This window comes from Staurois parvus, unplaced genomic scaffold (assembly GCF_062004578.1).
Source record: "Staurois parvus isolate SC_StPar_1 unplaced genomic scaffold, SC_StPar_1.0 ptg000151l, whole genome shotgun sequence".
Lineage (NCBI taxonomy): Eukaryota > Metazoa > Chordata > Amphibia > Anura > Ranidae > Staurois > Staurois parvus.
Genome location: NW_028317947.1, coordinates 19,285,816 through 19,300,968, shown reverse-complemented (window position 1 = coordinate 19,300,968; position 15,153 = coordinate 19,285,816). Strand labels below are relative to the sequence as shown.

Here is a 15,153-nt window from a genome sequence, read left to right as displayed (position 1 = left end):
TTTAGAAGATTCCATTCACTCAAAAATGAAATGCTAAAAGCAAATGTTTTCTGAAGTACTTTCAAAACAACATTGGCCAAGTCATCAAATTTACAAATGATTTGTAAGGTCGGGGGGATAAAAGACAAAAATATTTTTGTTCTTAAACTGGATCCTTTCTAGCTTTTGGGATATGGAAGTATTTTACACTTTCCCTGCGGAGATCTCTAAAATATTTTGCAAAGAAGAGACCTCAATCAATGCTCACAGTAATACACATAGTATAGATTTGTCTCACCTGTTATACATGAGTCTCTTGAAGTCCTGGAACAATGTGTCTTTGTTCTTATCAATAAATCCCACCACTGAGTAACTGTCAGGAAAAGAAAATGGTGAGAACCAAAACAAGGAAACTGTGGAACTCATCAAATGCCAATTTGATTCAAATGGCCACTCTGGAGAATAGGTCTGTGCCATGTTATTAAACACTAGAATCTCATGCCAAGGTTGACAACTTAATAGTCAAGAGTCCTCGTGATACTCACACTACATCCCCAGCGTAGTGACGGATTCGGAAATCTCGGTCATATTCCAGAGCTTTATCTGTTGGAGTGACCTGCAGGGAACAGAATCAATAGTAGGTTTAAAGCTGAAGTTTAAGCTGCTTATAGTTTGCCTTCAACTGGTCCTTCTTTCCCTCCTCATCAACATGATAATGCCATTTTAAATGAAACCCTGTTTTCTTTACATACCCTATTTTAGACCCAGGGATGTCATTGCTGGGTCTCTGTGCTTCTATATCCAATGCAGGGAGATCATGGCTGATGGGAAGGACCAGCAGGGGGCTGTATATACAGTAGCTTCCTGAAAATATCACAGCACCCTGTCTCATTAATCCTTTCAAGAGTCATCAGCCCTGATGCAAGCAGTGGTGTGACTCTTATGAGGGACTGTGCAAATGTCAAAATGTCTTGAGTGTGTGTCAGGAGTGGGTATTCCTAGGGAGTCTGTATTTGTCTTTAGACTGCCCTGGGTAATGCTTACATGTCATTCTGAGCTTCCATGATTGGAAAAACGGAAATCCAATGAGTGAAAGGGCTGGGCCAGGGACAGTCAGGCCGGGGAGGAAACCGATGATGCTGGATGGCTCTGAGTTGGTCGGAGTAGTACATGCACTACTTTTGGTGCGATTTGCATAGACATCTGTGTCAAATGTCTTGCAAATCGCACCTCAAATAGACATGTCATCTGACTTTGAAATCATGCAATGTCACTGTAAGGCGCACGATTTCAAAGTCGGGATTGGGGTGATCGGGGTGACAAGCTATTTCCATTATAGGCCAAGTAGAAAAATCCAGGTTAAAATAAAAAAAAATCTCAGCAAACCTAAGAAGCTCCAAACTGTTTAACTCATTATTGATCACATAAAAAAATACAAGTCTGCAATTTTGTATTCACATTGTATTATTTCTGTTTATCCTTGCAACATACAGATCTCCAGTTTTTTTTTAAAAAAACAATTCCCAGCATGCTCTGAAGCACAGGTCACTGAAGACAGGCCTTGTGTCCACTGAATAAAATAGTGTCATCTTACTATTGTTGAAGGCATTACGTGTAGAATCTTAATATCCAAAGCCCAGGTCACTAAATGTAATGAGCCACACACAACTATTCTGTCACTGACGAATTTAGAGGGAAAAAAAGAGCCCAAGAATTCCACAGCTAGGTACTAAAGACTAATGCTTCAAACCCCTGAATACCAATAGGGCTGCAGACAGCCTCAATCAGGCGACAACTGTGTCCAATGTCCATTGGCTAGACATGACATCATCATTGAAAGCCTGATCTGTACACAGCAGTGGTGAGAATCCACAGGGAACCTGGCTCCCTCTGCTGGACAAGCCACATCACAAGCAGGCGATGCAACGTGTCAGTGGAGCAATGTATCTACACGAATATATATATATATTAAATTTTATTTATTACAGGTACTTCTATAGAGCCGCCAATTTACGCAGAGATTTACATATATATTTGTACATTCACAGCAGTCCCTAACCCTCAAGGAGCTTTACAATGTAAGGTCCCTAACTCCCATTCAGGGGCGGACTGACCATTTGGAAACTCGGGCACTGCCCGTGGGCCCGGGGGGTCAGTAGGGGGCCCCATGAGATGCCCCTGGTACCTTTTTCATAGGCTTTTTTGAGATTGCGCAAGGACACAGGGGCCCCATGAGTTGTCAGTCTGCCCCTGCTCCCATTCATACATAAACATACTAGGGCCAATTTAGACAGGAACCACCTAACCTAGCAGTATGTCTTTGGAGTGAGGGAGGAAACCGGAGTTCTTCCCCCGTACCTGCCAAGTGTACCTATTGACCAATGAGGTCACCCAACCTTCAAAGACTGATAGGAAGGCCTGGAAATTTGGTGGGGCAAAAAATTTGGTAGAAAAAAATTCAGATTTGCATATAGCTTTAAGTATCTAAATCTCAGCTCTACTGACTGCTTTGATATATGATTTTCACTAAAGGTAACCTCTGCCTATACATTTTACAATCAGTTTAAAGGAGAAGTAGAGCCAAAGTTTTCATGTCACACTGCTACTGTGGGTTACAGGAGTGCCCTTAGTTTTGCACTCCCGTGACCCCTTTTCGGCCGACGGTGGGCTAAAGCCTGCTGTTGTCTGACGTCACTCAGCCAGTCCAGGGTCTGGAATGATCTGAACTTTTATGTCGGGATCCACCCAGATGCATGGACTGGCAGCTGGCTTAGATTCTCAGCATGTCGCCAAGAGCCTGAGCCATCCGCTCCCATCCCCTGACCTGCACTCTAGTGACGGACAGTCTTCAGCTCCCTGCAGGCTGAAGACTGGCGTTTGATCGCTTAGTTCTCAGTCTTAGAGGCGGCAGGGGACAGCTGCAGCAGGGATCGGTGTTGCAGCCATCTAGGCGAGTATGAATATTTATATTTTTATTCCTGAACATCTGTTAACTTTAGAGCGGAACTAAACCCATCAATTTAACGGCTTCACAAAATAGTTAAATTCAAGGCATGCCATCAATGATAACTGTCACAGTTGCTTATGTTCTCAACCAATCTGTCAAGCCATTAAATGGCTGCAGTCATAACTGATCACATGTGCAGCAGCATGGCAACTGCAGATCAAACAGAGGCTAAGATGGCAGCTTCCTTGGAGAGGAGAGTTTTGTTCTGCTTTAAAAAGAGACTCCATAATGTTGTCCATTTACGCAAAGTGACAGATTTCTATAAAACCCACTTCTGATTCTGATTGTGCTTCCCAGCTGCTTTATTCCACCACAATCCTAACCATGTAGAAGGTTCATGTTGGATGGTATCAGAGCTTACACAGGGTCAATCATGTCATTGTTTCCATCATGTGACAGTGTTTGGGCATGGAGGTTGGCCACTTGGCCCAAAAGCTTTATTAGGGAGGAGGTCATATGTCCCCCATACACAGAAGCACCAGATTTGACAAATGAAGGAGCAGCTAAGGAACAATGGAAAAGTAAGAATAATGTGGGTGAGCTTTAAAGAGACCCCTGAGTTGTCTGTTTTATAGGCTTGGCTTACCTTTGGGAACATATTTCAGGTTTCATCCATATTTAAGATGCAACATAAAACAGTCACATTCTTTAACCCCCCCCCCCCCCCCCCCACTCTCAAACCGCCTTCCATTTACATGAACTGCAGGGTGTATCCTGTGCGGAGATGCAACCATTGTTTGCTTCCTCCAGCCCCATAATAGTAGGTCCGTAACGCTGTACAAACCTGGGGCTGGGATGTAAACAATGTAGGAGCCTGTACTTTGCACCTGCGACACACGGATCACCGTTGCAATGCCCTGCAATTAAAAATGAACAAATGCACGTTTATTTTCATTTATCAACATGGGTGCATTAAATATTTTTTCAAAAGGTCTACTATGCCTTTAAAAAGAATAACTTACTGAGGATTTTTATAGTTTACCTGAGGTACTGAATAATGAAGTATAGCCTTTGTTATACACTGCAGACCTATGGGCATGTCCAGCAAAGACCTTGTTATCCTTGGCTTTGCACACTTTGTCTATGCAAGTACTGGGTGTGATGTTATGATCCATATTTCATTGAAAAGAACGGATACTAGGGAAACCTGGAAAAATAAGTACCCTCTTACCTTCCTACTGGAGTAATGGGCATGCTTTCCCAACTGCTTATTCAGTGCATCCAGGAACATGGCGTCTGTCACTTTTCCCACATTCATACAAGCATCATCCAACAAGGAAATGATCCCACGATGTTGCTGCTCCACCAGGTCCACAATGATCTGGTTGTTGAAATAATCTATCTGTAAGAAAGTGTTGAACATTGGATGTTATCACGCTGATAAGCTATTTCACACGTTTGTCAACGGGACATGAAAAATTACATCACAGCAGCTTCACCGACTACATTCTCCCAATACTCACATGTTTCCAGGGAATCCCTTCTCTCTTGTATTCTTCCTGCTCCTGCGTCAGAACGAGCTGGATGAACAGCTGCTGTAGTTTTTCATTGCAATAATTAATGCAGAACTGCTCAAAGCTGAAAGAGTCAGGAAAAGTACTAGAATCAGAAAGTGAGATTTACAACTGCAAATAACTTGTTCTGATGGAAGCAGTTTATAAAAGGAAGAAAGAAATATCAATGTTTCCCCTATAAAATCAATCAACTGTCACTTTTCTAATGCAGGACAGCAAGCAAAAGAACATGAGATGTTGCTATGGTCAAGACAGCGATTATCATTTGACATTTTTTTTCAAAGTTTGCTAAAATTCAAAGACTATTACTTTTTTAAATTACTCTATTGCTGTATATTATAATAATGTCAGGACACAAGTATCACTGAGAAGGTTGCATTATTAGAACAGTTTAAAAAATGGAGATTCAAATGATTACAAAGGCAAATTCCTGCTGGGTTCTGTTCTTTATCATAACAGTAGTACAGTCTTTTAGTGTGTTAGCCATCCACCATGCAAAAAGTTTAGAGTAAAGTGACGCTTTTTATTGGCTAACACAAGTTATTAAAGATTCAAGCTTTCAGCCTCTATATAAAAGGACGCTTACAGCAGTAGGGGGTGTCCATCCAAATATGATGGAGTTTGGTCCATATGGCTGGAAAGCCTCAACACAGCAGTCTAACCTGCTACAAATGTACCTTGAAACAATCACTCAGACAAGATGGCCCCTGACCTGGATATATTCCTAAAATGTGGGGTGCACCCTCTGCGGTTTTGAGACCTCATGACATTTACGGACTTCTATCTCTTATTCGTGATGTAGACCTGGGTCTCTATATGTACCTGCCCATCGCTGTAATAAATTTTGACTTTGTCGTCAGGGAAAAGAAAGGATGCCACCCACCAACCCAGTGCTTAGTATATGGATGAATGTGGCCTCAGCTAGCGCCACTCTAGCTACACCCACTGACATGCTTCACCCTGCCCACTGGGGTTTGGTCACTGCAAGTTTTACAAGAAATCAGTAGATTTGACTATTATTCCTTTACCTCCATATATAATCGTGATTGATGGCTTGTTTGATTTATGAAGCACAACTTTTAATTTTTCTCTTTCCAAGTTTTTATGAGTGCTGCTGCATTTAAATGTTTGTAACTTTTATAAAACTCAATAAAAATATAACTTGTGAAGAAGATCCAAGCTTTCAGGACCCGCTGGGTGATTAATCAGACTTTATACAATTGTATACAGACTGAAGAAAGGACCTTTACAGGTTTCAAAAGCTTGCATTTTTATTAACTTAGTATACTTGTCTGAAAAAAAATATACCTGCAAAAATTATGACTAGAAACAGGCTGCCGAAAAGGTAAATATTACCTTTTCGGCAGCCTGTTTCTTGAAAAGCTGCTGCTTCATTGCTCGCCATTCTCTAAGTATTTACCTAGTAGGATGGGTCAAATGCTTGCTTTCCTTGCTGCTATGGTTTCTCCCACCAGTTCATACATCCTATAGTGACATAAGAGCTGGCAGGAGAAACCACAGACAGCAATTGGGAAGCAGGTTATTCACACACCCGTAAGTATGTAAATACTTGTAGAGGAACTTTGGGCTGTAAAGCAGCAGCTTTCAAGACTTGGGCTGCCAGAAAGGCAGGTATATGCAGTCTTTGTTTTTGCACGTATGTGACATTCAAGTGACCCTCTGCTGACAGGGTCACTGCATGTTAGCCAATAAATGGTATCACTTAAAACTACAAACTTTCTGCAAGCTCTCCATCAGAAATACACTTCACCTGTTATTGTCAAAGATCTCAAACCCGTAAATGTCCAGCACACCAATCACTGTGTTTTTCCCATGAAGAGCCGCATCTTGTTTTTTCACATCAATCACGTCGTTGATACGACTGACAATCCAGCAGAATAGGCGTTCATAGATGGCCTGTGAGATGAAAGAAAGAGAGCTATAGCCATCAATCATCCCAACAACAAATCTTTGTTCAGTTCATCTTTATAATTCAGTTAGCTATTTGGCACCTTAGCAAACGCATCTCGGCCATAACTAGCCTCCTGCTCGGTGTGCTGCTTGTCAATAACATCTCTGCCAGTGGCCACTGTCCTGAAGAGCAAAGCCTTCTCCAGAAGATCAGCTTTTGAGCCCAGGAGGTCCGCCACTACAGAGACAACTTTACCATTCTCAATGACGGGGGTATCTCCATCCACAGTAAACTTCAAATTACCCTGGAAGAGAGAGAGAGAGAGGGGTCATAAATGCTAGAGTAAAATACATACCAGTCTTTAAAGTCTTTTGCAGTATTTTACAGTGACGAAAAATGAATAAGCACTGTCAGTTGGTTTCTTCCATGTTCAGTTTTTCATTGCATCACAAAAATAAAAGCAACACCTATGTAGAGCATTAGCATTAACAGTCATCAGTGCAAAACCTCTTGGATCCCACAACTCAAGTTCTTTCAAGACCACAGGAACAACTTAGCATGAGGAGCATACTGTAAAAACAGCAGACTGTTCTAAAGTTAAAATGTCACCATACAAAAAGAAAGCGTTACCAATGAGTATTTCTAATGATCTGAATCTGCACGCTTAAACTGTTAAAATAGTAAATCCTTACCTGTTTTGTACAATTTGATTTTTTTTTTTAACTTGCATTCACTCTCTGCTGGAACAGAAGTGTCAAGCTGTCTTGCCCCTTGAGCTAGTAATAGTAAGAGATTTTGGGATAGTGTCCCTCAATGGAGGCTTCCCCATTTAGACATCGATCAGAGAGGGACCCAGAGCAGTGACACATGCGATTACAGCACTTGACTGAGGGTAGTTTTCAATCGCCGATTTCCTTTCTGGCTTTGAGATGTCATTTGACCAATTGCCATGAACTGCCAAGGAGGCTGATCTTGAAAGATCACAATAAACCATGTTCTTTATCACCATGCCTGCCAATCACTGAGGCACAATGACACATGCTACATGGTACACTTTCTTTATGCACAGACATTTGTCTATACCTTGAAAAGGCCACATGGATTTTCCTAGCATCTAAACTTGCAATAGCGAGTGCCTGGAATAGGCTGGTGGTAGACCTGGTGGTGATGAAAAATTAATTGGCATGGATCATGATCAATGAAAAGATGGTCAGCATACTGCAAGATACCACCTTGAAGTTTGAGAGCGTTTGGGACCCCTGGATCCATTATTTACAAAGTCCTTCTTCATAACTGACGAGGTGGCGATTGGGTTTGGCCTTTGGACAGGCCTTGCTTCTTCTTTTCTCCTTTTTTTCGTCTCCCGTTCTCTTCTTTTTGGTGACAAAACAGTACTGTCACATGATATAGATTTTGATTCATGATAACCACCTTGCCAGTATTACATACTTGCTTTGAAATGGGGGGGGATACCTCAATCCAGCTTCTGAGTGTGCACCTCATTGGCTTGGAGCACATCCATATTATTCCAGTGTTTAGTATTGACCTGTTTCCTTATTTGAGTGATGGAAATCTGTGATATCTACCATTCGTGCTTTAGACATCGATCACAGAGGGACCCACAGCAGTGACACATGGTGGAACTCAATGCGATTACAGCACTTGACAAAGGGTAAATTTCAATCGCCGATTTCCTTTCTGGCTTTGAGATGTCATTTGACCAATTGCCATGAACTGCCAAGGAGGCTGATCTTGAAAGATCACAATAAACCATGTTCTTTATCACCATACCTGCCAATCACTGAGGCACAATGACACATGCTACACTTTCTTTATGCACAGACATTTGTCTATACCTTGAAAAGGCCACATGGATTTTCCTAGCATCTAAACTTGCAATAGCGAGTGCCTGGAATAGGCTGGTGGTAGACCTGGTGGTGATGAAAAATTAATTGGCATGGATCATGATCAATGAAAAGATGGTCAGCATACTGCAAGATACCACCTTGAAGTTTGAGAGTGTTTGGGACCCCTGGATCCATTATTTACAAAGTCCTTTTTCATAACTGACGAGGTGGCGATTGGGTTTGGCCTTTGGACAGGCCTTGCTTCTTCTTTTCTCCTTTTTTTCCATCTCTCTTTCTCCTCTTATTGGTGACAAAACAGTACTGTCACATGATATAGATTTTGATTCATGATAACCATCTCGCCAATATTACATACTTGCTTTGAAATGGGGGGGATACCTCAATCCAGATTCTGAGTGTGCCGCTCATAGGCTTGGAGCACATCCATATTATTCTGGTGTTTAGTATTGATCGGTTTCCCTATTTGAGTGATGGAAATCTGTGATATCTACCATTCGTGCTTTTTCTGTACGTTGACATTGGTAACCTCTTCCGCCTGAGTTGCGGGACTTCTATATATATTCTTTACTTAAAGAATGACCAACTCTTTTGTCATAAATATATTGAAACAGAAAAGGCCTTTCCTTCTAGTTACCAGTCCTCCCCTAACAAAACCGGTCATATGAGAAAGGGGCTGTCCAGGGTACATGTAAAAAACAAAAGCTCTGTTAACTGACTGTTTTACACTCATTTAGTAGCCCAGACAAAGAGGCTGATTTACTAAAAGAGTTGAAAATCTTAACTTAATAAACTGTAGCTGTCTGCACTTTGAATACTCAATCATGTGCAGGTGAAACAAACAGGAATTTGCTTTTCATATGACTGGATACTAGGGACTTCTGACTGCTTCTTCTGGACTGTTCATTGTAAGGATAAATTGGCAGCTGTCTCACATTTGCTCTGCTTGCCTTTTTACTAAACAAAATCAACAATTTGCAGCAAATTGCATTCTTCTAGCCTGACAGATTTAGAATTTGAATGATGGGGTTGGAGGTTGCAGACTTCTTGCAAACTCTGCACATATATTTTTGTGCAAAACCTGCACTACTACTTCAAGTTTAGAGTTTAACCTGGGCCTGAACTTGAAAACTTAAAATTTGTTTATAAGAAACATCTAGTTAATTGTGGAAAAACTTGAAAAGTCTGAAAATGTACCAGTTGCCTTGGATTCCTCCTGAAAAATAACCGTGCACTTCCTGTGCCTAGCCAATATTTTGCCTTGAGTCTCATAGATGTGCTGTATATCTGTAGTGTGAGATCATCTAAGGTATTGCTGTCTCTGACTGCTAGTATCAGGAGATTTGGAGCGAGTCATTTTTGGTGATGTTATAATGTCCTGTTCGCCTTGCTCGAGAGAAAGCTGTACTTGAGAACCTGCAGTGCAAGGATCTCCCTGCTTTTGCATCAAGCATTCTGTAGATCTGCGTTTTCTGAATATATCCTGCTGGTAGTTGATCCTTACCACAACAGGTATCAGATCACCAGTCATTCCCCCTGATGACTGGTGATCTGATACCTGTTGTGGTAAGGATCAACTACCAGCAGGATATATTCTGCTGCTCTGCTATATTCTGCTATATTCGGCTGCTCTGGCATAGAACTGGATACGAACATTTATAGGTAAGGTTGATCCAGGAAATATCAGATTGCTCCTGCAGGGAAAAAATTCCTTCCTGATCCCCTGAGAGGCAAATTGGATCATGCTTTGCTGGGGGTTTTTTCCCTTTCTCTGGATCAACTGGGGGTGTAGGATTATAACTTTTTTTTTTTTTTAATAGTTGAACTGGATGGACTTTTGTCTTTTTTCAGCCAGACTAACTATGTAACTATGAGGAAGCAAAGCCCAGCCTCTAGTAAGAGGCTGGCTCCACACTGACACATTAAGGGACTAGATATAGGAATCCAGTACTGGGGAAATGATCAACTAGTGGGATACTACGATACTAAAGGCAACACTTTGAACTAGTCATTTGTCCTCTGCTTGCTTGTTGTGAGAACATTTTCTAGAGATCAGTTCCCCTTTAAGCTTAGAGTTAATTTGCTGCTAAAAAATTCTTGTTAAGGATGACGGTAAAGGGCAGCCTAGACTTGACAAGCTTCTGTGAAATTCTAACCTGTTTGGATGAATATGAGAGCCAGACAGGCAGACATACGGCTCTAGAATGTCTGATGTTTTACATCTTACAACAATCAGCATACATGTTTTGGCCCAGAGAGAATACCAGCACATCATATTTTTTACTGCACTAGGTATATGGATATTTACACAGCTGAAGGTGAGGGCTGCCAAGCTTCTTGGGCAAAGTCTGCCTTTAAATACCACTACGAACAGCTGGTGAAAGTGGAAAACACAGGATTGTCTGTGCTATGACCCTCTCTTACCAGGTCAATGGACATGCCGCATGTTTAACACCTACTCACCAGATGTAGAATAGTAGCCAGGATTTTATGGACAGTCTGGATCTCCTCTGGTTTAAACCCAATCACTTTCATCGCCTCTGACACCTCTTTGAACTCGGCTGTATCATTAATTGAAGGCTGGAGGAGAAAAAGAAAGGATCAAATAAGAATATAAATATTCGACTTGACTTGGACCTAAACTCTCATGGCACCTCACCTAGCATGTACAGCGCTGTGAGAAAAAAAACTTACAGATAATCATTTACTGCTGACTCCGTACATATGCAGGGATCAGAATCAATAGGTCGAAAATGTGCGCAGTCAGGGTTGTTGATTGGATGACAGATGACATGGTTCCATTCTAGCAGCTGCAGTTGGACTATGCCAGGAGCACTGATAGGGGATTATCTGTAAACCTTTTACAGCATGTTATATATCAGGACCTTGTTGGGTGGGTAAAGGAGGCGATATGAGCCAAGAGTTCAGTTCTATTTAAAAGAATCCGTCGATCTAAAATGTAGTTTCCCTATGAAACGGATGATGTAAAACTAGATATTCTACTATTTTATGATGTCTTCATGAGTTAAGCAGCAATACTTCTCCAACTGTGTTCCCAGCTCTGCCCATCTGCTGCCATTACAAGGGGATCTCACTCTCTTTTACGAATTTGCATTAAAGATATTTCAGCAAGAAAAGGGAGACTGCATATGTCAAGGTACATTTGCAGGACCTTGCTACAAAGAATTAGGGCTGTTCTGTAGGCAAATGCCCCTCTGATACTAGTTAGCTGTGAAGAATTAACTGGCAATATTTAATTTAATAGAACAGAACTCACCTTGACCCCTGCCAAGCTGCGGGTGTAAGTGTAGGAAGAGATATCCTTCTGGAGATGAAGGGAACGCAGTGTCTGCTCTGGTGCTCCCAAGATTAACTATGGAAAGACATATGAACAAAATTAATCCTAACATACTAGTGTGCCCAGAATGTTAACTAGAAACTACATACCTCTGGTGAACTCCAGGTTTATAAATTAAAAATAAAAGAATGGCAAATGTGGGGTACTGCTCTAAACAGTATATTTAGGCTTTTGTAACCCAAGCTGTGCTCTGGAAACAAGTGAAGGAATCTAACTGGCTACTATCACTTCCTTAAGAATTCTAGGATCTAGCCTCTCTGCCACGTGGCTAGCCAAAGACACCAAAGAATGGTGAAGACACACATGCTCACTTCAACCTTCTGCCAATGTCTGCAAGCAGAAACTCTGCCATGAACCGCAATGAATGTGCCAAACAAGAGTTAAGGTGATGTAGACAGATGGTGTGACATCACAGGAAGCGGACAGATCCAGTGCTGGCTTATCTTTGGGGAGACAATAGTGACTGGACATGGTTTCCAGTGTCTATGCCATCTTTATGGGCATGTAGATGAAAAAAAGTTACAGAGACTAAGCATTTATTAAATCTAGGGCTTATGCACAAAATATAATAGATATCATAAAAAGAAGGAACTATTAGTCCATGAAGACAACATAAAAAGCTTGCACCATCTAACACTGACCTGATAAAAGGAGTGGAAGTTTCTCTCCCCCAGCTGCTGGATGATGACACGGGACTAAAAAAATAAAAGAGAAAGAAAAAACACGTCCAAACAATCATCCATTGAATTCTGTAATTATCATTATGTTCAGGGAAAGGTGACAGCGTCTGTGAAAAGACCCATGTGTCCTTGACCCACGGACATTCATTTCTCCAGCAATCCCCTACCACTACTTCAGAGCGTCACATGAAGTGTCAGAACCTAGAGGGAAAGGAAAAAGGAAAAAATGTCACCAGCACACCGAGGATCATTAATATGGGTCCAAAGGTTTTAATAAACCATCACATAGTTACAGCAAGGCAACGTTTCGGAGTCTCGCAGGACCCCTTCATCAGGCATGTGACCTCATGAAGGGGTCCTGCGAGACTCCGAAATGTTGCCTTGCTGTAACTATGTGATTGTTTATTAAAACCTTTGGACCCGTATTGGTAATCCTCGGTGTGCTGGTGACATTCTCCCTTGCCGATTCTTTTCGGTTCCAGCCGACAGTCGCTGCAGCACCCATTTATACACACAGCCATATTTAATGCAGGAACGTGTGTGTTTTGGATTGTACACTTGCATTTTGGAAAGGGTCAGGGACTTCTTTAAAAAGCAGCATTTTTGCTACAATAGAGTTCAATGGAGAAGCTGCTGAAATGCATGGTAGTGCTTTTTGCCGCCTAGAGGAAGTCATGTCTTCACCCCTCCATCATGTGACAGTACTGTCACATGCAAGGAGTTTACATGCTCTCCCCATTGCCCAAAACAATATTGGAAATATTGGAAGCAGGGGCGGCTGAGCACTGGGGAGGTGAATATCAGTCGGTCAGGGCATGACTTTTCACAAACACTAACTTTACCCTCTATACACATCGTAAACAATATACAGGTACAATCTAATCTCACCTTCTCTAATAAGTAGTTATTGATGTGGCCACCAATAGGATCCCCTTTGAAGTCAAAGTTAATGTCCATGTACTTTCCAAACCGGCTGGAGTTGTCGTTTCTATTAGTCTTGGCGTTGCCAAAGGCTTCTAAGACACAGTTGGACTTGAGCAGCATGTTCTTTACCCTGAAGCGGTGACATAACAAATTTTATACAAATAAAGAAAGGTGTGGAAATTAATCTTTAGATACTGGTAAACAGTCACATTATTACTATACAGAAAATGTAACCTGCTCAACCATCAATGCATTTCTTAACCAACCATTTTCATGTTACAATATTAACCCTTTTCGCAGCCCTTTTTGCATTTGCACACTTTAAAAAATAATTTTAGGCCTGAATATTACTGAAAACTACCAAAATATTATTTATATTTCTGGAGAAAGGGGGGGGGGGGCAGGAAATATGGTGCGTGGCCCATGTGGAGTTGGTGGTTGTGTATGAAAGCTGTACAGCAGCCCGGTTGCTTCCACCTGACAGTCAGCTTGTCAGATTTACAATTTACACACATTCCAAGCCATGGTCTTGGGTTGTTTATTATTTTAGTTTATTTATAAATTGGATTCAGCTGTTCCAATCACCTCCATGGCCACAGGTATATAAAATCAAGCACCTAGGCATGCAGACTGCTTCTACAAACATTTGTGAAAGAATGGGTTGCTCTCAGGAGCTCAGTGAAATCAAGCGTGGTCCTGTGATAGGTTGCCACCTGTGCAATATGTCCATCTGTGACATTTCCTGGCTACTAAATATTCCACGATCAACTGATAGTGGTATTATAACAAAGTGGAAGAAACTGGGAACAACAGCAACTCAGCCACCAAGTGATAGAGCGGGGTCAGCACATGCTGAAGCACACAGTGCACAGAAGTCACCAACTGTCCGCAGAGTCTATAGCTAAAGACCTCCAAACTTTGTGTGGCCTTCAGATTAGCACAAAAGTGCGTAGAGAGCTTCATGGAATGGGTTCCCATAGCTAAGCAGCTGCATCCAAGCCTTACATCACCAAGTGCAATGCAAAGCGTTGGATGCATGCCACCACTGGACTCTAGAGCAGTAGAGATGTGTACTCTGGAGTGACCAATCATGCTTCTCTGACATGTCCAGGTTAGGCGGTTGCCAGGAGAACGGTACTTGCCTGACTGCATTGTGCCAAATGTAAAGTTTGGTGCTGGGGGATTATGGTGTGGGGTTGTTTTTCAGGGGTTGGGCTTGGCCCCCTAGTTCCAGTGAAGGGAACTCTTAAGGCGTCAGCATACCAAGACATTTTGGAGATTTTCATGCTCCCAACTATGTGGAAAGTCTGGAGATGGCCCCTTCCTGTTCCAACATGACTGCTCACCAGTGCACAAAGCAAGGTCCATAAAGATATGAATGAGCGAGTTTGGGGTGGAGGAACTTGACTGTCCTGCACAGAGTCCTGACCTCATCCTGATAGAACACCTTTGGGATGAATTAGAGAGGAGACTGTGATCCAGGCCTTCTTGTCTGACATCAGTGCCTGACCTCACAAATGTGCTTCTGGAAGAATGGTTAAACATTCCCATAGACACCCTCCTAAACCTTGTGGACGACTCAATATTGAACCCTACGGACTAAGACATTAAAGTTCATGTGCGTGCAAAGGCAGGCGTCCCAATACTGTTGGCAATATAGTGTATATATGTTTAGAGACACAGGAGTCCATTATGAATTCTTTAAACTATGGGTTTTTAATTTGAGATATTGAATTCTGTAAACAGAGAAGCTAGGGGGAGCCTGAAAAGCTTGTGGAAAGGAGCCTAGTGTATACATATGAAGACACAGAATATGTATATGTAATATTTATTACGGTATTTACCCCACTAAAAATGGTTTTCAATTGCACTTTTAGTTCTAACCATAATAAAAACAACAAAACCAAAAAGGTT

At 41.7% G+C, this 15,153-nt stretch overlaps 1 protein-coding gene across 2 annotated transcripts in view; it reads right to left on the bottom strand.

Moving 5' to 3' along the window:
- MYO1D (myosin ID) overlaps positions 1-15,153 on the bottom strand; it is a 120,159-nt gene that overhangs the window by 44,362 nt on the left and 60,644 nt on the right. For both annotated transcript variants that reach the window (XM_089674587.1, XM_089674589.1), the window contains 10 exons: positions 13,204-13,369; positions 12,277-12,330; positions 11,555-11,650; positions 10,741-10,857; positions 6,513-6,716; positions 6,272-6,417; positions 4,450-4,564; positions 4,158-4,328; positions 525-595; positions 278-352 (listed from right to left, as the gene is read on the bottom strand). In XM_089674587.1, coding sequence (XP_089530713.1) covers positions 278-352; positions 525-595; positions 4,158-4,328; positions 4,450-4,564; positions 6,272-6,417; positions 6,513-6,716; positions 10,741-10,857; positions 11,555-11,650; positions 12,277-12,330; positions 13,204-13,369 — 1,215 coding nt within the window. The remainder of the gene's footprint in view (positions 1-277; positions 353-524; positions 596-4,157; positions 4,329-4,449; positions 4,565-6,271; positions 6,418-6,512; positions 6,717-10,740; positions 10,858-11,554; positions 11,651-12,276; positions 12,331-13,203; positions 13,370-15,153) is intronic.